At 44.4% G+C, this 22960-nt stretch overlaps 2 protein-coding genes across 4 annotated transcripts; one reads left to right on the top strand and one right to left on the bottom strand.

The window, feature by feature from the left end:
- Positions 1–4870: 4870 nt before the first annotated feature.
- On the top strand, positions 4871–9199 carry rnft1 (ring finger protein, transmembrane 1). 2 transcript variants are annotated; one of them, XM_004561646.4, is made up of 9 exons: positions 4871–5065; positions 5528–5976; positions 6058–6134; positions 6222–6322; positions 6451–6604; positions 6704–6862; positions 6965–7030; positions 7131–7232; positions 8292–9199. In XM_004561646.4, exons 1-9 carry the CDS (start codon positions 5040–5042, stop codon positions 8424–8426), a joined length of 1269 nt encoding a protein of 422 aa, XP_004561703.1. In that variant the 5' UTR covers positions 4871–5039; the 3' UTR covers positions 8427–9199. The 2 variants fall into 2 exon arrangements, with proteins under 2 accessions (XP_004561703.1, XP_014263874.1); XM_014408388.2 differs by having other exon boundaries at positions 4872–5065; positions 5458–5976.
- A 135-nt stretch (positions 9200–9334) lies between these two features.
- Positions 9335–21738, bottom strand: rps6kb1a (ribosomal protein S6 kinase b, polypeptide 1a). 2 transcript variants are annotated; one of them, XM_004561648.6, is made up of 15 exons: positions 20651–21738; positions 19606–19649; positions 18772–18892; positions 17238–17306; positions 16583–16730; positions 16433–16490; positions 15223–15323; positions 14971–15061; positions 14790–14880; positions 14564–14671; positions 14398–14460; positions 14237–14314; positions 14043–14150; positions 12922–13034; positions 9335–11825 (listed from the first exon to the last, which is right to left on the bottom strand). In XM_004561648.6, exons 1-15 carry the CDS (start codon positions 20720–20722, stop codon positions 11561–11563), a joined length of 1530 nt encoding a protein of 509 aa, XP_004561705.1. In that variant the 5' UTR covers positions 20723–21738; the 3' UTR covers positions 9335–11560. The 2 variants fall into 2 exon arrangements, with proteins under 2 accessions (XP_004561705.1, XP_076744997.1); XM_076888882.1 differs by lacking the exon at positions 20651–21738 and adding an exon at positions 20307–20629.
- Between the last annotated feature and the right edge of the window lie 1222 nt (positions 21739–22960).

The raw sequence follows: 22960 nt of genomic DNA, 5'->3' as shown, positions 1-22960 counted from the left end.
GCTGTTTGCTGACAGTCTAATCTCAGGCCTTGCTGTTCTTGACTGTGGATCACAAACCTTCTGTACTTCATGAAGGTGTCTTTTTTCCTACACGGTCTTTCGGGTGTTTTGATGTTCCTGAGATAGCCAGTGCATTCATTCTTTTTAAGGATGTACCAGATTGTTGGTTTTGTCATCTCTCTTACTTAGAGCCGCAGTGAACAGCTAGGTCCAACTCCAGACTCCAGATTTTTTTATCTTCTCATGAAACGGCTCGTCAGTCAGTAGTTCCATTACCTTTCAGCCCCTGAAAATGAAATACTGTATAAAAATGACAGTGGTTCTGAAACAGTTTCAGTGTTAAACTCACTGAATTAAAGTTTAATGCCTGCATTTTAGTCACATATTTACTGTTTAAAATCCACTGTAATGACATACAGAGACAAATTGTATCTAAACATATGGACCTAACTGAATGGGACATTCTTGGGGGAATAAAATACAATTCACAGTTTATGTTCAGTCTATTTATTGTTCGGTGTAATCTCTTTGTGTTGCACTCATCTCACATTTTTGCATTTGCTCCATAATCCTGGAAAATTGCTTTTCATTCTACTGCATATCTATAAAAATCTCTCTCTCACCCCCTGAGGGGTATGTGTGTTTTTCAAGTTTGGGGACACTACCAGATGCCTGGGAGTTTTCTGGGAGTGTTCTGCACATTATCTTAGCTGTTCCTTTTTTTTTTTTTTTTTTTTTGTGTCCCGTTTGGATCTTTAGCATCAGAATTGTTGTCTTGAGGCCAAGAAAGATGCCAAGCGGATTTATTTTACCAAGTGGATCATCATGGCCTTGCCATATTGGTCCACTTGATTGACCTTTATTATAATTATGAATTTATTTTATTTTCAGTTGCTACAAACGGGACAAACATGACTGGGGGATAGGACAGGGAGAAAGAATGAAAGAAAGAGAGGGAGGGAGAGAAAGAAAACCAAAGGGGAGAAGAGACGGTGAGAAGGGGGGGAAGAAAGAAAGAAAAACACCTGGGTCACCTGTATGGAGAAAAAAAGCAGAAGAGAAAGCAAACAACAAAGAGCAACATAATAAAAAAAACGGCACCATCACAATAAACTAGCTAGCAGTAGATATCAGTAGATACTAAATATTAAACGATATTGTGCAGCACGCAAGATAGACAGCGCACAATGTGCTTTGAGGCAGCAGCCAAGAAAGGTGTAGTCCGCATCTGTGAATACCCGTGTGCATACCTGTGTGGATCAGCATGCTTGCATTCCAAAGGTTTCCCCATGTAACGATCTGCTAGGGAGTGTGGGGGGGCCACAGCCCCGTCCTCCAGGGTATGAAGCGGGTATGGAGGAGGTCAAAACTCCAGACATCCAGAGGCCCCCAGAACACAAGAGACCAAGGAAGACCAACAGAGGGGCAGCCGCGCCACTGTCCCAGAAAGAGCTGAGGAGAGTCCCAGATGAGGGCTCACTCAGCAGCCGCGGAGCAGAAGCCAGGGGGAGTTGCAATGACGCGCCCGTGAGCTCCGCCGGCAGCCAGCCGTGCCTGAGTGACCGAGCCCCAGGCCGAGAGGCCGGGGGCACCCCACCTCCGAAGTGGCCCGAGCGAGCCCCAGGCTCCAGGCCCCGATAAGCGGCCGCCAAGGAGTGAGCCGGTGTGTACCTGGACGCCCATCCCCGGACACAAAGAACCACCAACGCACCGATGTCTGAGGGAGTCCGCCACTGGCAGGGGAAGTGGTGGTGGGGGGAGATAGGCCTCCAAACCTTGGAGGGCCTGAGATGTCCCCAGAGAGGTGGCGTCTGATACCCAACCTGACATATAGACACAGACATACAGGCACACACAGACACAAACATCCATTCCCACCCTCATGCTCTCATATGCACTTACTCCACACTCAACCAACGTGGAGACAGACATAAAGAGACGCTGTACACACGATCACACTCCCCAAGCGTACTCTACAAACCGGGTCTAGGTACCCTTGCCCCTGGAGGGGGAACTGCACCCAGACCCAGGTGGTGTTACCCTTTTCCCTGCGGTGGGGGGAGGCAGACCGCCCCGACTCCGCAGCAGCAGGGAGGCCCCACACTCCAGACCGCAGTCGGACGGTCAACTCCTCCTCCTAGCCCCCCCGCTCCAGCAGGTCGCAGAGAATGGGGGTGAGAGAAGACTCCAAACCTCCCTCCACCCGCTCATTGTAATGTTGATGCATATGTGTTCTAAGGTGCATTTAAAACCCAGGAGGGCATGGAGCTACCTGCCAGAGAGCAGCAGGTAAGCGCATGGTCCCTCCTGCTAGCCCTCAATGTCTACGTGTATTTAACATTGAGAGGTGGGCAACGATGCCAGGGGTGGGGTGTACACCCTGATGGTACTTTGGATTCCGTGTAGCGTGCCCACCCCCAAGATCCTATATGTATGTGTAATGAGAGTGTGAGTAATGTGAATGTCTAAGTTGTGGGATAAATTGGAGGCAGAGGCAGCCAGAAGGGGACGGGGGGGGGGGGGGGGGGTAGCCTCCTCTGCACCCTGGTGACATACCCCTACTCCAAGGTCCTGCATGTGTGGGTGGTTGTGGTGGAGCAGGAAGAGGGAGGCAGCTGGAGATGGGGAGGGAAGTAAGGGAGGGGCAAGTGACCCCTCCCTGGGGCCAGCTCCCCTGCTGACCCCAGTAGGCACCCCCATACTCCGCGACCCGCCAGGGAAAGGGGGCCCAGGCCCATCCAGACCGGGGCCCAGTGCAGCAGCGCCGCCCGGCCCCACAGAGCCCGGGACAGCCCACCCAACCCCACCACAGAGAAAACTGCACCCACCCCACCATCCACTCATCTTCCAGACTACATAAGACAATAAACACCCAGGCTGAGATCTTCCTCCACCTCTCCTGTATCTCCCCCTCCTGCAGAGAGTTCCTGAAGAGAGGAAAGCTCCTGCAAGGTGTGACAATCTCCCCCACCAGTTGAAGAGCCCCCCAGGCGGCTCGACGCACCGGCGGCACCCTGCGCCAGGAATGGGCCCCCATGCACCCACCCGCCCACAACCCCGGCAACACACAAACCAGGACCCAAGCCCCCGAGGCCCGGTCCGGGTCCCAGCCCAGAGACGGAGCGCCCCCAGAACCTCACGCCCATCCCGGACCCACCCAGGGGCAGCCAGGCTACCAGGTCAGTAACCCACGTCCGTCAGCACAGACCCTCCCCTAGTCCCGCTGCACGCAGCCACCAGGAAACAGTCATCCGAGAGCCAAAAGAGCCCCTAACCGGACATGACCGCTACCCCGGGTTGAGCCCCCCAAGGAAGATGCCTCCGGGGAACCCCCCGACGCCCTAAGCCTGTCCCTACCCCCACACCAATCACAACAGTGAAGGCGGGACCAAACTATGACCCCCCACCCCCACTAGGTGATGGAGCTGATCAAAGGAGCCCAGAGCAATTGATCTGATGTGGTGGCAGAGGCTGTATCAAGACTAATGTAATCTAATAGATAATTTCTATATTGGTTAGAATTAAGATTATTTTTATTTTTCCACTTCATGAGGACTGTTTTCTTGGCTATGCATAGGGCAGTGAAAACCATATGGGCGATATTCTTTTCTGAAGTGACATTATCTAAGCTGCCCAACAAACACACTAAGGGGGAAGTTGGAATGTTACATTTCAGACACTTTGATAAGTCTTCACATATCTCGCGCCAAAACTTCTGAACTGGTGGACAGAACCAAAGAGCGTGGATGTAATTGTCTGGTGTATTGCCTTGACAGTGTGAGCAGTTGTTGGAAGATGTAAAGCCCATCTTCAACATCCGATGACCTGTATAGTGCACTCTATGTAGTATTTTGTATTGTATTAATTGCAGACTGGGATTTTTAATTAGATGAAAGGTTTTTAAGCAAATCTGAGACCAGAAGTTTTGGTCTAAGCTGACTGATAAATCTGCTTCCCACTTTGCAATAGGAAGGGATATTGATTCATCTAATTTAGAAAGTGTTCTGTATATTTTAGATAATAATTTGGGGGATTTAAGAGTAAGAAAATGTGCCGCACTTAGTGGTGTTTGTAATTCAACTTGACTGAGGTTAAATTTCTTTTTTACTATGGATTTAATTTGTTGATATTCTAAAAATCTTGTCTTGTTGATCCCATATTGTGTAACTAGTCTGTCAAATGGAATAAATTCTGTTCCCTCTAATATATGTTCTAAGTATTTAATTCCTTTACAACTCCATTCTGGGAAACTAATCATATTATTGTTTTGTAATATGTCAGGGTTATTCCAGATAGGTGTACGTTTGTATCTTTGTATCTTAGCTGTTCCTAGGATTGAATTCTTCCGGAGAGAGACCTCGGATGCTGTGCTTGGAATCTGCTGGATCCACTCTTCCACGTTGTGATCTGAAATCCAGATCATGAGCCAAGATGAAATGATAAACCTCTATATTGGTCGACTTTTTACTTGTGACTGTGATAAAAATCCGTGATCAGATCAGTGATGCAGCTGAGATCAGGAAAAGAGTACTGCAACCACTCAGGCTCTAACAACAAAATGCAAAGTGCTTTAAAGACATCCGATTATGAAGAGATACCAAGGCTACAGCAGCAGAATCAGCAGCAACACTGGAGCTGCAGTCTCAAAGACACATCAGGGGCTAAATCCTCTGGTTCAGCTGCAAACGTTTTATTCACCATCTCAATTTCTGTGAGCAACTAAAACCTGCTCTGGAAACTGAGCCGCCTACATAACGACACGTGTGTTTTCTCTAAAGGGTTTATGCCTGTCATGTGACTGCAGTTCTGGGACATCCCAGTAGGTGGAGGTGTTGCGTCATTTTACCAAAACAAAAACAAAAAAACCCGCCTGAACTAGAAAAAAACGTCGTGACGTGTGCAGTCGTAAAACAACGTCATGTCTGTACAAGCAGCTTATGGCTTAGCCTAAAAGCTAACATCTTATTTTTGTTTTTTTTTTTGTTTTTGTTTCGTTTGGCGGGTCGGCTTTTGTTCTAGATGGAGACCCAGAGCCTACCATGAAACTCCGGGTCCAGAATGACAGGTGAGCTGAAGCTTAAACGGGGCCTAAGAAGAAACATGCTAGCTGCTAATGCTAACGGCTAGCTGTGTGTAGGAAACGCTCAGTTTACCTGTTAGCGGTCACTAAGCTGCTTTGGACCTTTTTTTATTACTATTACTTGAAAATGTCTGGGGGGTTTACCTAACGGTAGTTACGTTGGTATAATGAAATGAGTTATATGGAAATAATGTCAGAGTAATTCACTTTTGTGAACTTTAGCCAACCTAAAAAAGCAGGTCTCCAGTCGCATTCGTGCCCCAAAGTACCACAGTACTGTCAGAGAGGAGTCTCGGCTGTTTTAGCATAAACAGTGCTAAACCCTTCATTACTTCTTAACACTTTATTAACGTCTTTACGTCGGTTCTCTCTGTCAGTTGACACGTAAACATGGCCGTGATCGTAGCTGCAGCGGGACACACTCTGACCGAGGCTCTTGTGTCTTAGGACTGATTCCAGAAGAGTACTGAAACTGAGGGAGTCTCCTACTGTAATGCAGCCTAATTCAACTGAGCGGGGAGGTCACGCGGGAAATGGTTTATCCCTAACTCTGCAGCCAGAGCTTTTCACCAGGGCACCTGTCAGTGGTGCTGCTGCCTCCAGCCCTGAGAGCAGTGAGGTACGAGTACCCATGACCGGTGGTCCCGGAGAGTCCAGTGGAGGTGCGTCATCCAGGAGATGCAGGATCAACTCCCACAGCCACACGCATTCACACGCACATAATCGGGCGCCCCCTTCCAGTTCAGAGCCCGAGCTTGACCCGCCCGACCCTGATCTGGACTCTGGAGAACCCAGCGCCTCTCTTTCTGAGCTACGCTGTCTCTTCCGCTGGCTCCAAAAGAGTCTTCCTTTCCTGGTCATACTGTGCGCTAAGCTGGTGATCCAACATGCTCTGGGTAAGCAGGAGTGAAGAAAACAGTGTCACCACAGCTGTGAGCACAAGAACGCATGTCATCGTGTCTCTCTTCCTTTACCAGGTTTAGCAGTTGGGATCGGCCTCTTCACGACCTTTCTGTATGTGAATAAAAACATTCAAACTCAAGTCTTTCTTCAGGTGAGTCAGCAGCTGAAAAACTGTTGATTTGTGATGCGTTTATGAATATTAATTAAGTCCCTGATACGACACGTTGTCTGTGTGCAGGATCGTCACTCAAAGCTGCAGTGCATATGGCTGCTGCTCTTCCTGATCTCCTGCACCTTACTGCTTTACTACACCTTTCTCACAGAGACACTTTATCATTGGTAAGGCACGATCCATTGTGTCACCTCACTTATCACTAGAAATATAGTGTCCGACCTAAAAGTGGAGTGTGATCAGATTTGTTGAAGAGCATTATGCCGTTTAACCCGACTGTCACCCTTCCTCGTAGCCTCATCCTGCTCAGTCCAACCATTGAGCGGCTGGGTTTCTGGGAGACACTCTGGGCAGTCGGCGTCACCAACTTTGTAATAAAGTTCCTCTGCATGGGAATCAAGTGCCTTATTCTGCTGCTGCCCTCTTCACTGGTGTCCTATCGAACTCAGGTTTGATTTGTGGATTTATTCTCGACATTGTTGACTTAATGAAGAAAACCAAAGCCCTGTTGGCAGGGCTGGTTCAGTAGCTTAAGTTTATTTCTCCAGGGCCGGTGGCTCATGTTGACTGAGGAGCTGGGTCAAGTCCACCAGACTATAGCGCCTGTTCCACTGTGGTTCCGCTACCTAGTCACCTACCAGGAGACAGAAGGCACCCCTGGACTTACACTCGGGGTCCTGTTGGCTTTGCTCTACCTCATACTAAAGGTGTGATCCTACAGCTTATATATTTTTGTAGTATAAATGCTAAAAGGGTTCTGTTTCCTGTTGACAATTACATCGAAAACTGTTGTTTTCTCTCCCTTTTAGCTTTTAGGATTGTATGGTCAGTGGACGTCTTTAATGAAAACTGGGAGGCTGTTCCTACGAGTCGAGGTCAGTGTTAAACAGCTTTATCTTTAAATTGTGAATTAAAGGTAAATGCAGATTGTGCTGAAGTGTCCGTATTGAAGTGTGTTTCCATGTTATTTCTCAGTGCACAGGCACAGCAGCCACGAGGAGTCAGTGTAACGAGGCTGGAGATGTCTGCCCCATCTGTCAGGGAGAGTACAGGGAGCCACGTGCACTTCTCTGTCAGGTAAAACGACACGTGCACACTTCCAGGGCCTGCTGTACGCTGCCACAAAAGTGTTGAGTCCCCCCTCATTTCTTTATGATTTGCTCCAAAGGAGCCAGACTTTTCTTTGAACACTGGCTGCTTTTTACTCATCTTCAGTCCTGTTCTTGTACCTGATCATTTTCAGAGGAATGCTTTTTTTAAATTTCTTTTGTTTATTAAGCAATTTAAGGCTGAACTCTAAGTCATTCAAGCATAAGAAGGCACCCAACTCAAGGCCCAGTGAATCAGTGTTAAGTCTTCACATGACAGACACCCCGACAGTGAACCAGCTGAAATGGTTTCTGTTGGGACTTTGTTGCTGCCAGCCTGTCTCAAAACATTTGTTCCCATTTCTTTAGCTGAATCTATAAAAAGTTTACTTGTTCATAGAAAATCAAGTAATGAGGGGTGGCTCAGGACTTGAGTACAGTCCTGTATTTGCTGCCTCAGTGTTCGATGCTTCTGTAAAACACTTTTAAATGGTGAGGTCAGAGTGTGTACAAATGTTCCCTGTCAGATTTTATATCAGGCACACAGCTCTGTGACATAGACTGTATATAAACCAGGGGTGGGGAACTCTGTGTCCTGCAGGGTTTAGATCTCACCCTGGGTCAACACACCTGAATCACATGATTAGTTCATTACCAGGCCTCTGGAGAACTTCAGGACATGTTGAGGAGGTCGTTTAGCCATTTAAATCAGCTGTGCTGGATCAAGGACACGTCTAAAACCTGCAGGACACCGGCCCTCGAGGCCTGGAGTTGCCCACCCCTGCGTTAGAGGAATGCAAATTTAGGGTACCTTTATATCGGCTTTATTTACTTTACAAAAGCTACAACCGCCTATTTATGGAGTCTTGAGCATAGAAGTGCGCCCCACCTGCTGTTGAAAAATGTCTGCAAGGGGCGGCCAATCAGGACAAAGCTGGTGTAAAGAGTGACGAAGGAGCTAAAACAAACTTGAAGAAGTTCAGTAGCCCTTTTCAGGCACTTTTGAGTGTAAAATGTGTTGATGTGCTTTCACTTCTCCGCTGTGCAGCACATATTCTGTGACGAATGCATCGCTATGTGGTTCAACCGGGAGAAGAGCTGCCCCCTCTGCCGCACAGTCATCACAGAGAAGGTCTACAAGTGGAGAGATGGAGCCACGTCTCCACACCTGCAGATTTATTAATGGTTCAGGTGTGGGATATTGGTATTATTTTGTATGTAATATGTGACTTTTCATGGCTGTCAAGCCCCACTGACAGATAACGTCGTACACACTGTTTCATTAGTCAGTTAAAGGCTGGGCTCCTTGCTGGCCGGGGCCAGTGAAGGTACACAACCATAGGCACGTTTCTGGCTTCTCTTGTTAAATCTCCAGCAAAGAATTTCTTCTTCTCACAGAAATTATTTTCTCACCCTCGAGTATTTTTTTGATTTAAGTAGTTTTGCTTTGTGTTGCTTTTCCTCACCTTTAGTCTTTGAAACTTTCCTCGAGAATGAAAATTTCATTACTTCCACGTTTTTTTTTTAATGTTTTGTGAATATAGGAGCATAAGAGAATTACACACAGCACCTGATCCCCCGTCTTGTCTAGTGTTACCTAATTTCTGATCGCAACTATTCCGATTCATCCAAACGAATGCGCCAAATAAAAGCATCTGCTTCAGTTGTATCGTTCAGTTTGAAATCAGGCTGCAGAACTGACCTTCTGGAACAACTCATAGGTATAATTGCTCATTAATGTGCACACAGTAAACTTCTTGCTTTCAGCTTTTTTGGGGGACTGCAGATTGTGATACTGATTTACACAAATTATTTTTTTACAGGGCTGACGTTGCCCCGTTTTTGTAAAAACCAAAGACTGGGAGAAACATCTATTTTATGTACAAAAATCATTTCACTGTTATTTTTATCCGCTCTGACCCATGAACTCTGATTAAAGATCTACATTTAAGTTAAGAGTTCTTGGCTTGATTTGTGGAGCAAACTGGGACCAGTTCCCTGGTGAACAGCTTCCAGTTTATGGGAAAAAACTTGGACGTTATCACTGAGATACGCTGAAATGTTCTGTTGCACCAGCAGGACTCAGACAGGCTCTGTTCATTTATGTTTTATTTCAACTTCATTATGTACATGATACAGTTCAGGTGAAGGATCGACACAACACATGTCACCAGTGACTAAAATATCCTTTTCAACTCGAGACATGTTATCAAGTAAGCTTGATAAAGTATGGTTCAAACATCTGTGTGTAAAATGCTCCTTAAACATACCTGAACAGAAGCAAAATGCACCACTTTTACATCACCGTGTCTCAGACACGACAGTCACACCAAACCTCCCACTCAGACCACGATCAAAGATGTACACATCCTAGAAAGGCATGACGTCAGCGGTGGTAATCAATCCCAGCCTTACACGCGCACACGCACTCACACAACTACAATATACAGCAAACTGTACATACATGATGTACTCTGTCAGCAAAGGCACAGTGCCATTCCCATTGGTTTTTGCATCATAACATCATCTATCTTTCCACTGCAAAAGAAAAACTACACTTCAAGTTTTTGGCAAGGAAAGTCTAAAATGAAGAAAAAAAAGGTTTCAAAGTGAAACTATGCCTCGAAATAAATACTGTAAGACGTCGGGCCTTTGAAACATTAAAAAAAGCTGCATCTGAGGTTCTTGTAAGACTTTCTATGGAAATAAAATTACACTGTACACGATTATAATTGCAACAGAAGTCAAATCAACTTTTTACACATTCTGCTGCCCTATGTGAATAATACTACATAATAAATACATAGTTTGCATAGTGTAGACAACGAAGTGGAACCACAATGGCACTTGAAATAAATATAAACAAAGTAAGCGAGTGGAGTGACGGCTGTTAAACACAGCTGCTTTACAGGAATGATCCAAATACATCGGCTCAGTCAGTAAAACCTAAAACATGAACCAAAAGAAGTTCCTACACAGTTCATTTGTAGAAAAAGGCGCAAACTTCCTGTGTTTTCATTTTTATGATTACCAGAAAAATCCCCAAAGCTTCAGCTCGTTTTGGCCAAACGTTACAGTCAGCATTTGTGGATTGCAGGGAACAATTTCAAAAACAACAACAGAAGTCACTCGTTTAGCTTTCATTAGCATTATGGGAATCTGAATCCGACCTTTGGTCATTTTTAGGATGACAGGGTTCAATGGCTTGACTCCAAAGGCTCATCTAGCAGCTTTACGTCGCACAAACATCCCAAACATCGCACTCTTAATAGATGGTCTATTCACACAGGTGTGTGTTAATACGCCCTTACGCTTAAAGCCATGTTACAATGCACAAAAAGCACACTCACAGTACCTTAGACATGAATGCAGCCCATGTCAGTAAAAAAGGCAGTGATACCAATCTGGCTCAGAGTATTTTGGGTCAACATGCTTGTTGGTTTCCAACCATGCCAGTGGCAATGAGACTGCATGAGTTAAAAAATAAGAGCAGGAGATTTAAGTGACACACAAAGGCTTTTGGAGTCTGTTTACATTCAACACAAAGAAAACGATCAGTGTTTCTGGATCGGCGTCCCGCAGGAAGCCTTCCAGTCACACAAAGCAGTGCCAGCATTTGGTATCGACTGTGGTGGAAGTGATGCACTTGGCTGAAATTTCACTTGTCTTTTTATAGCTGCTTTCCTTCAGGCGCGCTCTTCACCTGCTCTCAGCTCTAGTGACGAAGGCGATCTGACTCTGTCCTTTAAATATAAAGGACCTAACCCTGTGAAACTATGATCCAATAAATCCACTGACTGACAGCGCGATCCGAAATTTCACAGAGTGACTGTTCAGATAAAATGTCACGATGAGGAAGAAACAAACACTCCTTATTAGAGATCCTTTTCTCACTGTGATGGAGTAGACTCGCCGTAAACACTACAAGTAACGTTACCCTAGACTCGAAGATAAAAGAGCACCAGTAAATCCTACAGTAATGCCAGTTGAGTACATCTCAATCACCTGAGCCCACTCGTCAGCTGGCGTTTTTCAGCACACGTTCGAACAGAGTTTGTCGAAGAGCACCTCTCACACCGCTCTGCTAATTTATAAACTGCTGATTAGCTGTGGCGAGTTACAAAAAAAAAAAAAGGCCCAGGCTAAGTCAGGAGGTTTCAGGCGGTTAAGGAGGGGAAGGCGCTGCTGGAAGAGCTGGTGATCGGCGTTGACAGCGTCAGTCAAAGTAAAAAAGAAATCCTACAAGTCTCTTTGAAAGGACAAAAGGAAAAGGAAGGGACACTCAAAGAGGGCCGGCGTTCATAGGCGAGCCGAGCGTCATAGGTTCATTCGTAGGTGTTCGGGCCGCTTGGAGTTCATGGGGTACGCCTGCTTCTTGTAGGGCCCTACACTGATGCCTGAAGGGTGCCTGATGGGAAGCGGCGCAGAAGCCTCGGTGAAGCCGCTGCCGCTCGTGTCCATTTGCTCCACTGCTGAAACCTCCATGGGCTGGTCCATCGAGCTGCTGGGTGAAAGCAGAGATGGGCTGCCAGTCATCAAAGGTCCCCGGTGCCAGTTGCCCCCCCCTGCAAACTTCACCGGACTGAGGAAGAAGATATGACATACTTTGATTAGGCTCAAAGGCTGTTATGTGCACCACACGGCTACAGTCGTGAAAAAGTACACCAAAGCACACCATCACACACCAGGACTTACGAAGAAAACTTGTTTATTTAAATACAACCTGAGAATAAACAACACAACAACAACGTTGCTTCGGTTCAGTAAGACTTCCAGCTCTCTTCAGTCAGAGGTCTGGACTTTGACCGGGTCATTAAACCACATTTAGTGTTTTCTTTTTGAGACACTTGGATGTAGGTTCCCTGATGTGTCCTATGAAAGGATCCATTTAGGCCAAGCTTTAGCTGTCAGATAGAAAGCTGCATATTTGGCTCAAGGATACTTTGGTACACAGGAGTTCCACATTTGCTGCAAAACGAGCCCAGATCATTATCCCTCTACCACCACGCTCGGCCGGTGGTTTATGGCGTTATTGCCAGACATCTTCATTTTGGAACATTGTTCCAGAGGTTTTGTGGCGTGTACAGATACGACTTTGCAATCTAAGCCGTGCTGCCGTGTTCTTCTTTAGAGAAAAGAGCCTTGTCCTTGCAACCTTTGCCTTTTTCTAATTGTACTATTATGAACTTTCCCTGTCGAGTCTGAGATGTGGCTCTTAGGGAGTGCACGGACTGACGTGGCTTTCCTGGGTACAATGACAGTTGTGCTGAACATTTCCTGCTTGGGAATAATCGTTCCCACAGTAGAACGATTCACTTGAAATTATTTGGAAATGGTCTTGTGATCCACTGATTCTGCATTCTGGCTTCAAATTATTTTGTGTTGTTGTTCATCTGAGGTTGTTTTTTTATTTAATGTTCTTATTCATGAAACCTTGCGTACAAGGGATGCGTACAATTACCCCCAAAACTCCAAAACACCCCTCACCTTCCCTATCCATGTTTTTATTCAATTCATTTAAGCTTTAATGACTTTATATGCCTTACTGTTAGCCAAGAAAATTTAAGCTATTCACAAGGTCAGCGAGTGAGTCATCAGGATGAAGACTTGTTTTGGGAAATTTTTTAAATGACCAGTGAAATCGGACAGATCTGCAGAGAAAAACAACATGCCGTTACCTCACAGGTGTTCTCGGGCTTCCCGGGAACTTTCGCGGCGAGCGGACCTTTGGCTCAAAGGAGAACTTCTCTTTGACGTTTTCAAGCACAGATGGGGCTACATATGTGAAACCCTGGGGAAGGGGTGGAGGACAAAAACAGAAAGATCTCAGCCCACTTCAAAGACCATCTTTCCAAAAACAACCCACAGCTGATGATGAGCAATGAAATGCTGAGTAAACCATATCATGCAATGCGGTGGAAAAGTGAGTGAAGCTTCCAGGAAAACCAACAGGATTAAACCAGATGGGACGCATTAACTGGTTCTCGTAAGACCCACTTGTCGAAAAGGGAACAAAAACAAAACACGAAAAAAACCCAGTATGTCCAGAACTAGCTGCTGTTTGCATGTTTTCAGACAACACAAACAGTCAGTGCACCGTTTTCTATTAAAAACTCTGCGTAAGTTTAGCAACATCAGCTTTGCACCAGATATTTAGCGTTTTCCTACCTCACATCATCTGACCACAAACGATGACCGAACGAAACTCTACAAAACACTGACACGCAGGTTATGAGTCGTCTTTCATAGATCTTACCCTGCAACATTATTATACGCTCACCCACCACTCTGTCAGGTATACCTGTCCCAACTGCTAATTAGTGCACATAACTAATCAGCCAATGGCAGAGCAGCAACTCGCTCATTCACGCTAAACTCATACACATGGTCAAGATGACGTGTGAGGTTCAGAATGGGGCAGAAAGGTGATTTAAGCGACTCTGAATGTGGTTGCCGGTGCCAGATGGGCTGGTCCGAGTATATCTGAGAAACTGCTGATCTGCTGGGATTTTCCCACACCATCATCTCCAGAGTTTACAGAGAGTGGTCCAAAACAGAAAATAATCCAGTAAGCAGCCATTCTCTGCTAATGCCGGAGAAGGCTGGCCAGACTCGACCCAACAGAGCACTTTGGGACGTGTCGAAACGAGAGTCGCATCACGGACGCAGCAGCTGTGTGATGCTATCCTGTCAATGTGGGCCGGCACCTTGTTGAGTTACCAGTCAGTTCAGAAGGTTCACTAACACTTGCAAGGTGTAACTAATGAAGTGGCCGGTGAGTGAGGCACCAGTTACACACCAGGAAGACTTGATTGGCACTTTCACTGAGCATGGAGTCATCGGGGCTGTCCACTGGAGTCTGACTGGTGAACTTGGAATCAAACTGGCTGACATCATCAGCTGATTGCTGTAAAAATACAATAGTAATCAGGTTAGTTAATGACCTTCATGGCCACATTACACAGGACATCTCTGTGTGGAAGACAAACTCACCAGAAATGGTTTAAATGGAGGCTCTACTTTGCGAGCAAGGAGTTCGTCCCAATTTATAAGGCGGAAGAACGTATGGGCCTAGGAAACATGACAGCCGTTTTGTGTCTGCGTGGTTTTTTAAAAACATATTTTTCAAGCTCCATCTGAAAAGCGATGCCTACCTGGACTTCAGCTGCATCTCCTGGACCGCCCCCGAGTCGCAACGAGGCATTTCTCTTCAGCAACTAGAAAAAACATAAATTTTCGTATTTTTGACAGCAGATCAGTGCTTTTTAACGAGACAGGCGTGTGAAGCGTGTGGAGAGGAGCAAGGCTTTAACAGCTCACCTTTTTCAGAAGGTCCCTGGCTTCTTGCGTGAGGTAAGGTGGAAGGCTGAGTTTACATTTTAAGATTTTGTCTATGGTCTTCTTTCGGTTTTCACCAGTGAACGGAGGCTGAGGGACAGCAGCAGATTGGAAACATTAGCTGAGCAGCACGATAAGGACGCTGTGAGTAACGGTTCCGGTTACTTGTATTAGTTAGTTATTAAGATGTTGACTGGTTTGTACTTACTGCTCCTGTCAGCATGTCGTACATGAGCGCTCCCAGACTCCACCAGTCCACAGCACGATTATGTCCACTCCTCATCAGGATCTCTGGAGCCCTGAAGAAGAAGAGGCAGAGGAGAAGGCGTGTCAAACCAGAGGCATGAATGTGCTGATGTGTATGCAAATCATCAGACTGTTTGCCATACATGTACTCGATAGTGCCGCAGAAGGTGTGGGTGACTGTTCCATCATGGATGGACTCTTTGCATAGGCCGAAATCCGTCAGCTTCACGTGTCCTAGAAGGTGGATGCGTACAGAGGACACGTTAGAAGGTTCAAGGTTGTGTTTTAATAGTTGAATGCAAAACAAGCAGAAGATATTTGCAAGAAAATCTCAGTTGGTGAAGGACATGTATCTAGGTCGGACGTTTAGTAAGCAGCTCCTAGTGTTTCAGTACCGTTGTTATTGAGCATGATGTTCTCAGGTTTTAAGTCCCTGTAGATGATGCCTTTTTGGTGCAGGTGACCCAGCGCCATTGAGATCTCGGCCAGGTAGAAACTGTCAACAGAAAAACACAACGCAGGTCCCATATTTAGTCGAATGCATTGACATTTCTATCCATTTTTCCTCGTTACTCTTCTATGTTTACGCACATTTCTTGCCCACGTTATGATGTAATGTTTACACTCCTGTGCCTTTCTGCACTCAGTGTCTCTCATTATTCTAGGAACACTACTAACCCTTATTTGTTCAGCACTTTGGTTCATGGAGTCTCCATCTACAGACTGTGTTTATAAGACAAAAGGACTCATACTGCAAGCATTCAGTCCCTGCTCCAGCTGAACAGTCCTACTGTTCCAGCTCAGTGTCTGAGAGACAGAGTCACCTACGTGCCTCCCTTCACGTAAGTCAGTTCCTCAAACTTTAAACTCCCCCGTGTGCCAATTTCCTCGATGTGATTGTTTTTCCTCGTGATGCTTTTTGGGGCTCCAGTTTAAATATGTCCGTCTGCTCCAATCAGAACACAAGCAGCTACTGTTTGTCTCTTTGTTGTATTCCTAGAAATATTTTGGAGAACCTGTTTTTGACTGAATGTGAATCAAAGTCACATCACTGGGTGTTAAGATGCCTCTTCTGTGGGTTAACATCCTAAATGCATGGTGCTGATCATGTAATATGCAAACATGCAAGTTAATGTAAAGATGCAACTACTGTATAAAGCAGCAAATCAATCTGTTCAGCAAGCTGGTAGGAAGGACTAATGTGAAACATCACAGTCACAGGAGTTAGTGTGTGCAACAAACAAAACACACAACTTCACACGTCTGGTCAAAAACAACAAATTGTATGAATGTAGATAACGTTCCTCTCAGTGGTGTCACTCAGACGGTCATCTCTGTTTTTGGTGAAAGTGGATATTAATAAGTGCCAACTTCCACCTACTCATGTTTGCGTACGGTGTGTGCACAACATGTCAGATGTATTTGTTTGTCACACGTGGTACATAAGGATTCTTAGGGATGATATTTACATTTGTCCCTGTTTTCATTGGACACTGGCTTTGTTCGTGATAATGAAAGCTTGCAGCTGCGCTTACTGTGAGCGCAGTAAACTGAACTCAACCAAAAAAAGACGATCGAGGTTTTACCAGCAACAGACCAACTCACCATGCTGTGTCCTCCATGAAGATTCCCTCTCTTTCCAGCTGCATGAACAGCTCCCCGCCTAGTTACCACATACGAAAACTCATCGTTCAAATGTATTCACACTGGGAATGAGGAGCTGCACTGATAGAATGACTGGGAATTCCTTCTCACCGCTCAGATACTCAAGGATGAGGTACAACTTTCCCCCCGTCTGGAAGGCATAGATCAGGTCAACAATGAACGGATGTTTAACCTCCTCCAATATGTTCCTCTCGGCTTTGGTGTGGGCGGTGTCCTTTGCGTTACGCACAATCATGGCCTGGACAGAAAAGCACAGTGCAGGGGTGTGAAACTATTTGGGCAATAAATCTTACCCCATTAGCTGGCACGAAACCTTTAAAACATCAGCTGCAGAGGCAGAGCGGGAACCGGGACGCCAAGATGGTAGCTACAGCTAAGTCTCATTAAGCTAATAAACAGTCATTAAGCGAAACCTCAGGCTTCGGGGAATATGAGCTGGTTTTTCAAGGAGAGCCAGACATGAGCTCTGTGTCGACAGCAGAGAGGAGGCAAGCTGAACAGAAGCAGCAGCTCTGAGGTGTCATGAGAAAAACGCCTGGTGCCATTATTTTAGGTCGGTTTGTCCTTCTGGCTTCGTAGCTCAGCGTAAGAGGATATCATATTCAGATCACCTGCTCCGGCTCGTAGCTATTGATACGGAGAACTCGGACATCAACTCTGCAACACCAGACTGATTGTGTATTCAGACACGGGCCAGTTTCTACGAATGAACCCGACTCGAGTACATGCAAGCAGATTTACTCACCTTCTTTAAAACCTTCATAGCAAATATCTTCCCAGAGGTGGCACCCGATACCTTCCGAACCTGGAACACCTGCAAAAATAATTTACATTTATATAAAGACATTTAAGGAGGAGTGCTACAAGGTTCATCAAATTTTATCTAAGACTAAAGCGCACAAAGAAAGAAATGCATTTCCTGAAAGACAAGCAGCAGTGATACAACACAGATTTTTTTAATCTAACATCAAATATGTGCAGCACTCCCTCGCACTCTGGCATGGAGCTAAGGTCATAACGCCCATAATGAAACGCTGCTCTCACTCTGCGCAGTGCGAGCAGGTGAACGTAATGCCAATGCTTGCCTCTGGGTCTTACTGACTGTATCTATATGTTAGTTTGAATATCTTGAACTTCGGCTGACAGCTTCCAGAGAGATATAAGATGATTTTATAGCTAACATTATTGCTTAAGCATGTGACTTTTGTAGCTTATTTAAGACTTTTTAATACCACCTTTTCAAAAACTACGATGAATGTACCGTCACCTATCCTTTGGCTGTGGGGTCCAGATATTTTGAATTGGAAAAATTATACATTCGAGACACAAATTCAATCGCTCAGGTATGAATTTGAAAATCATTGTCTTTACTCTTAAAAAATAAGACTAAAATCATCTGTTCTTACTTCGTATAAGGAAAGGCTTGAGTTCTGACCCTCAGTTAAAAATACAGAGAAACTTTTGCCAAATTATGCAACATGACGACGATATCAAAACAGCTGCCAATGTGCTACATTTTTCTTCTTCTTTTTTCTTAATACGATTGTGTTATCTCATAATTCTAAGTAAGTCCCAAGTTACGGAAAATGACTTTGTTGTCATCTCCGTCAAAACCACTTCAGACAGAGCAAGTCATGCATCTGCTTGCTAAGTGAAAAATGTTTCCAAAATAACTAATGTGCTCTGTCATTGTCAAGTTTAGCAACGAAACATCAGGGAAGTTCCAGAGCTCTACATCCACAAAAATAAGGCAGAACCTACAATGTGCACTCATCTTTAAAATCTCCATTTGTCCTAAGATTTGATACAAGCAGCTGCAGACGGATTACTTTGATGCTTTATGTCTATGCAAAGAAAGGCTTCTACTTCTTTGCTTCAAGAGCTTACGGTAAAGGTGAAACAGGATTTCTTTCTTCCTACCACAGGAAAAATATTGCTAGATATTTGTGGGAATTGGAGGGCTGTTGATAAACAACAATGACACTGTAAACTATTGCCAAATTTCCCATTCCACCCACTGGAATTTCAAGACATCTGCAATGCCTCCCACACATACTGACACCAGGTCCCAGGCTAAGAAATATAAGTTGCATTTTACACGATTTTAAAAACAAAGGGTTTTTTTTGTTTTTAAATTAACGCTGCATCAAATGCATATGAATATGAAGATGTAAGTTAAGCCTTTTCAAACCCTAACTTTCAAGTCAAGAGGGGTCAATAAAAGGAGGAGGGAAAACGTGTCAGAGAGAAATGTCGATTTGAGAGTCTTGAGTCCTCACCTTCCCATAGCCACCTTTTCCCAAAACTTTCAGCAGCTCAAAGCATTCGGGCCTGATCTGCTCTGTTCCTTTGTTCACGCTGTTCTCTGAAATTTCAAACTTCTCACAGTCATCCATGTTACTGGCAAAACAAAGCAAAAAAATAAATAAAGAAGATAAGAAAGTAAAGATGAAACACAGGTTCAGAATATTTTGCACAACACTGTTAGCATTTTAGGATGAGTGCCACAAACACTTGAGCACCGTGACAACATTGGGTAATGGCTGGACTTTTTCTGATGCTAGTTTTATTTTATTTATTTATTTTTATGTATTTTGTTTGGGGTGGGGGGACTGGCTGAGTGAGATCAGTGCCCACTGCTAAAGCACTTCCACACAAAGATCCCTCAGATATTTCCAAGTGAGAACAAAGAAGCCAAACAGGATTATCACAGATTACAATGATTGTTTTACCTGCTAAATGGTGCTTCACACAGCACCACAGGTCTCCACCTGGATGCATGAACGGCTCTCAAAGCTACCAGGTTTCAGTTCACTTTAATGGGCAACCCAGCATTAGAAAACAAAACAACCCTGCTACAGAGGGTTGTTATGGTCTGGCACTACATAACGTATGTTAGTTTTCCATTAAGTTTAGTTGCAAATTTCTTATGGCTCAGAAGTACAATCAAGTTCGCTTAAAATTGGTTAGTTCTTTTACCAATTTAAAAACAGCTATGACGGGATTTAGGTTTTTCCCAGATCCTGAAATGTTGACTCCCACGCATCCAATTAAGAAAAATGGTTTGTTCCCTTTTTCGAAACACAGTGAATCACAACATCGCTTATACTCACAAATCAAAGCTACTGCACTGCTCCATGTACTCACTGAGCTGCCCCTGGAAACAAAAGGGGACACCGGGACACAACATTTAGGCACACAGGAATGCGAGGGAGAACTGTTCTTTACTAGGGAGTCTGAATCAATCGGAGGTACATTACAGACCTTTTCATTTTCTAGCGATATATTTTTATTAGCCTAGTTCACTCAAAGTTAGGACAGCCTCACGGCTAACCAATACAGTTAAGCAGGGACGTGCTGTATGTCTAACACTATCAGTTTTAAACGAAACTGATAACCAGGAACGCAGCGACGACAGCAGACTCGTAGCCTCGCGTTAACGTTACGCCGCGGTGGGAAGGCTAGCAAAAGTGTGATCCTCTTACCTGCAGTGATGCTAGCACCGGTAGCATTTCAGCCTGTTGTTGGTCGGCTGGAGTATAATTTATTTGTATTATTATTATTTTCTAAAAAACGGTCAGAAAGGGATACACTACTGATTAAATTAAAGTAGCTAACAAACCGCAGATATAGCATTCATGTGCAGCTAATGTAGCTAGTTACACGGCAATAAGAGCATCCCTCCGAAAATACCGATTAATAGCGTTGCCGCTCATAGCTCCATAATCGGACAACCCCTTACGCCCTAGCTACTACACCGTCAATTGCTATTGTTTAGCTTTCGTTATGCTTTATTTCTAACCTGACATTTTACCTTATTTTTGATTTCTTTACCCTCTGGCGTTGATATCTTCTCTGCTTGTACACTTTCAACTGAAGAATAACCTTACTTGTACTTGAGGGCTGGCCACCTTAACTTAAGCCACCCATCGTCCAAAACTTTAAGTAAAATCCAGAAAATGTAACTGTAATGTTTAATTTCATTGTAGCTAACGTTGTATGTGAAAGCACATTAATACGCGGGAAAAGAGTGAAAGATGACGTGTCCGATAATGGATACATGGGCACCGGTGTTAGCAACTTAGGCCTCGGAGCTGCTTAGTTCTAGCTAACTGGCTAACAGCAGGGACATTAGCCTTAGCGTTAGCATCAACTCACCCCATCCTCAAATTCTTCGTCAGAGACATTCTCATCCGGTTGATCCAAATCGATGTCAAAAACCGCGGCCATGGCCGCGACACCTTACTTGGCGTTAAATGACAAAACACAGGCCCGATCCGTCACCTCATGTGAGAGCCATCACCGTTACAACCGGCTACAGCAGAAAGCATGGGCTCACCAACCAAAACAACACAGGAATCGAACAGCAGCAACAAAAAGAGCCTCTAGCGTCGGCCGGCGGCACTACTCTGCTCAGGCTGGACGAAAACATCAGGAAAGAGTTCCAGTAACGGCAGATCAGGAAAATAAATCCAGTAACTGAAAGAGGGAAAGTGGTCAGATGTGCCAACATAAACAAACAAACACACACTAATAAGAAAAATAAATAAATGAACGAATAAATATAGGTGGATGATTTATTTCCCAGTCTGTGCAAATTACATTTGAATTGTATTTAAAGATTTGCATAAAAACGTATTTATAGTACATGTTTATGAGAGAATGTATTTCATTTCCTGTGTTTTTTCCAAAAATATAGATGATAGTTTTAGACTTGGGTCAGAACAAAAATCAGAAATTGTGTCATGTGACACAGTAGTGCTCCATGCCGAACCCAAGTCATAATCTAACACTAACTTTATATATTCATCAAACAAAGGTCAGATGTATAATGTAAGCTCCTCTTTTATTTTAGCCTACTCACAACAGCAGATTGTAAGAATTTGCAGTCCTCGACTTAACAGATCTTCCTTTTGCTGCTTTCCAAACTTGCAGTACAGACAGTCATATTCATCATAATCTGATCATGTAAACGAGTCATGCAGTCCAGTGACACTGGACTTCTCTGAGAAATCAGAAATTGACCAAACATAAAATTCAACCACTAAAACTAGTGGTGGTTGACCACCAGGTGGTGTAGCTCAGCTGGTGACATAGCTCAGGGGGTAGAGCAGGTCACCGACGGTCTATGGGTCGATCCCTGTGTGCTCCCAGCTCCAGTCTGCCAACTGACCCCAAGCTGCCCTCCAATGCATCCATCAGAGTACGGATGCATGTGAATGTTACACAGAAAGCACTTAAATAGACTGACACAGGAAAAAGGGCTGGAGGTGTGAATGAGTCACACACACACACACACACACATATATATATATATATATATATATATATATATATATATGTATATATATATATATATAATGCTTTCCAATTTAAAACCAGCTTTTGTGTATAACAGTAAATTTGAACGTTCACAGCTAACAGATAAAAATATCATTTAGATTAATGAGTTTGCACAAACTCCTGGATTAACCAATACAGAAATATTTTTTAAAAGTCATTTTATTAATTATTCCTAATTGAGGACAGCTGGGGCATGAAGCATCCATTGGGCTGTGGTTTAATAAACTTGCTCAGCACCGCGTGTTTAGCCTGCACAGGTTTTTGGGCAGGGGTGTGAATAATAATAATAATAATAATGATGATGATGATGATGATGATGATGACTTCCATCCAGACGATTCAGTATCATTCTGTCGGACTGACACACTTGTTTTTTACATGAGTCATCATTGCTCGTCTGAGTCAAAATATCTGCTGTTGTAAAGGCTCCCAAGTATAAGACGCTCATGTTCTGCTCTTTGCGACTTCTTCAGGTATTTCACATCAGGGTTTGTATACAATCCCCCTTTTTTCTTACCAGTAGGTGGCAGCAAGAAAAAGGCAACCTTTTTTTCTTCTCTCCTCATTCATTCATCCTGAAGAATGCCTGTTTATTCATGCTGTATTGCCGCGCTTTCATCCAATCCAAAACCATTACAAAATGCACCAAATGCTAATATATATTTGAATTTCTTGGTATCGTACTGATGAGGAAACATGTTGTGCCGCCTTTGGCTTAGAGCTTCAGGATGTCTTCTAGAATTTGTCTACACTGATACAGAGATATCAAAGCAGTACAGGTAAGTGTACCTTCCTGTTGTGAGTACACAGACAGGAAACCCTGTGGTGTTTTAGCTCACACAGAGGTAGCACACGAGCATCTGTGCCTGAGGCCGTTTATGGCCATGCTGTCGACGCTATATTGAGAGAAGCTTGCATGCTACCCTGTGATGTCTGCGGTACCTGTAGAAAGAAGCGGAATGAGAACTTGTTGCTATTTCCTCACATTGTATTTAGAAGCCTACTACACTTCTGCTTTTGTCCTTTTGGTGAGAAGTGTCACACTGTTCCATGTCTTCATCGTGAGTCATCATCATGTTGTCCTTGAAAGGATTTTGTGTGTGTGTGTGTGTGTGTGTGTGTGTG

Source organism: Maylandia zebra, linkage group LG10 (genome assembly GCF_041146795.1).
Source record: "Maylandia zebra isolate NMK-2024a linkage group LG10, Mzebra_GT3a, whole genome shotgun sequence".
Lineage (NCBI taxonomy): Eukaryota > Metazoa > Chordata > Actinopteri > Cichliformes > Cichlidae > Maylandia > Maylandia zebra.
The sequence above is the reverse complement of the archived record's forward strand: the minus strand, read 5'-3'. Positions and strand labels throughout refer to the sequence as shown.

Coding starts and splice junctions, on each gene's coding strand:
- rps6kb1a (XM_004561648.6), bottom strand. CDS start 20,722: ATGGCCGCGGTTTTTGACATCGATTTGGATCAACCGGATGAGAATGTC. Junction 14,461..14,563: donor CCAGGGACCTTCTGAAAAAG/GTGAGCTGTTAA, acceptor TGTTTTTTCTAG/TTGCTGAAGAGAAATGCCTC. Junction 14,151..14,236: donor CTCCATTTAAACCATTTCTG/GTGAGTTTGTCT, acceptor GTATTTTTACAG/CAATCAGCTGATGATGTCAG.
- rnft1 (XM_004561646.4), top strand. CDS start 5,040: ATGAAACTCCGGGTCCAGAATGACAG. Junction 6,605..6,703: donor TGGTGTCCTATCGAACTCAG/GTTTGATTTGTG, acceptor TTATTTCTCCAG/GGCCGGTGGCTCATGTTGAC. Junction 7,233..8,291: donor CACGTGCACTTCTCTGTCAG/GTAAAACGACAC, acceptor TCCGCTGTGCAG/CACATATTCTGTGACGAATG.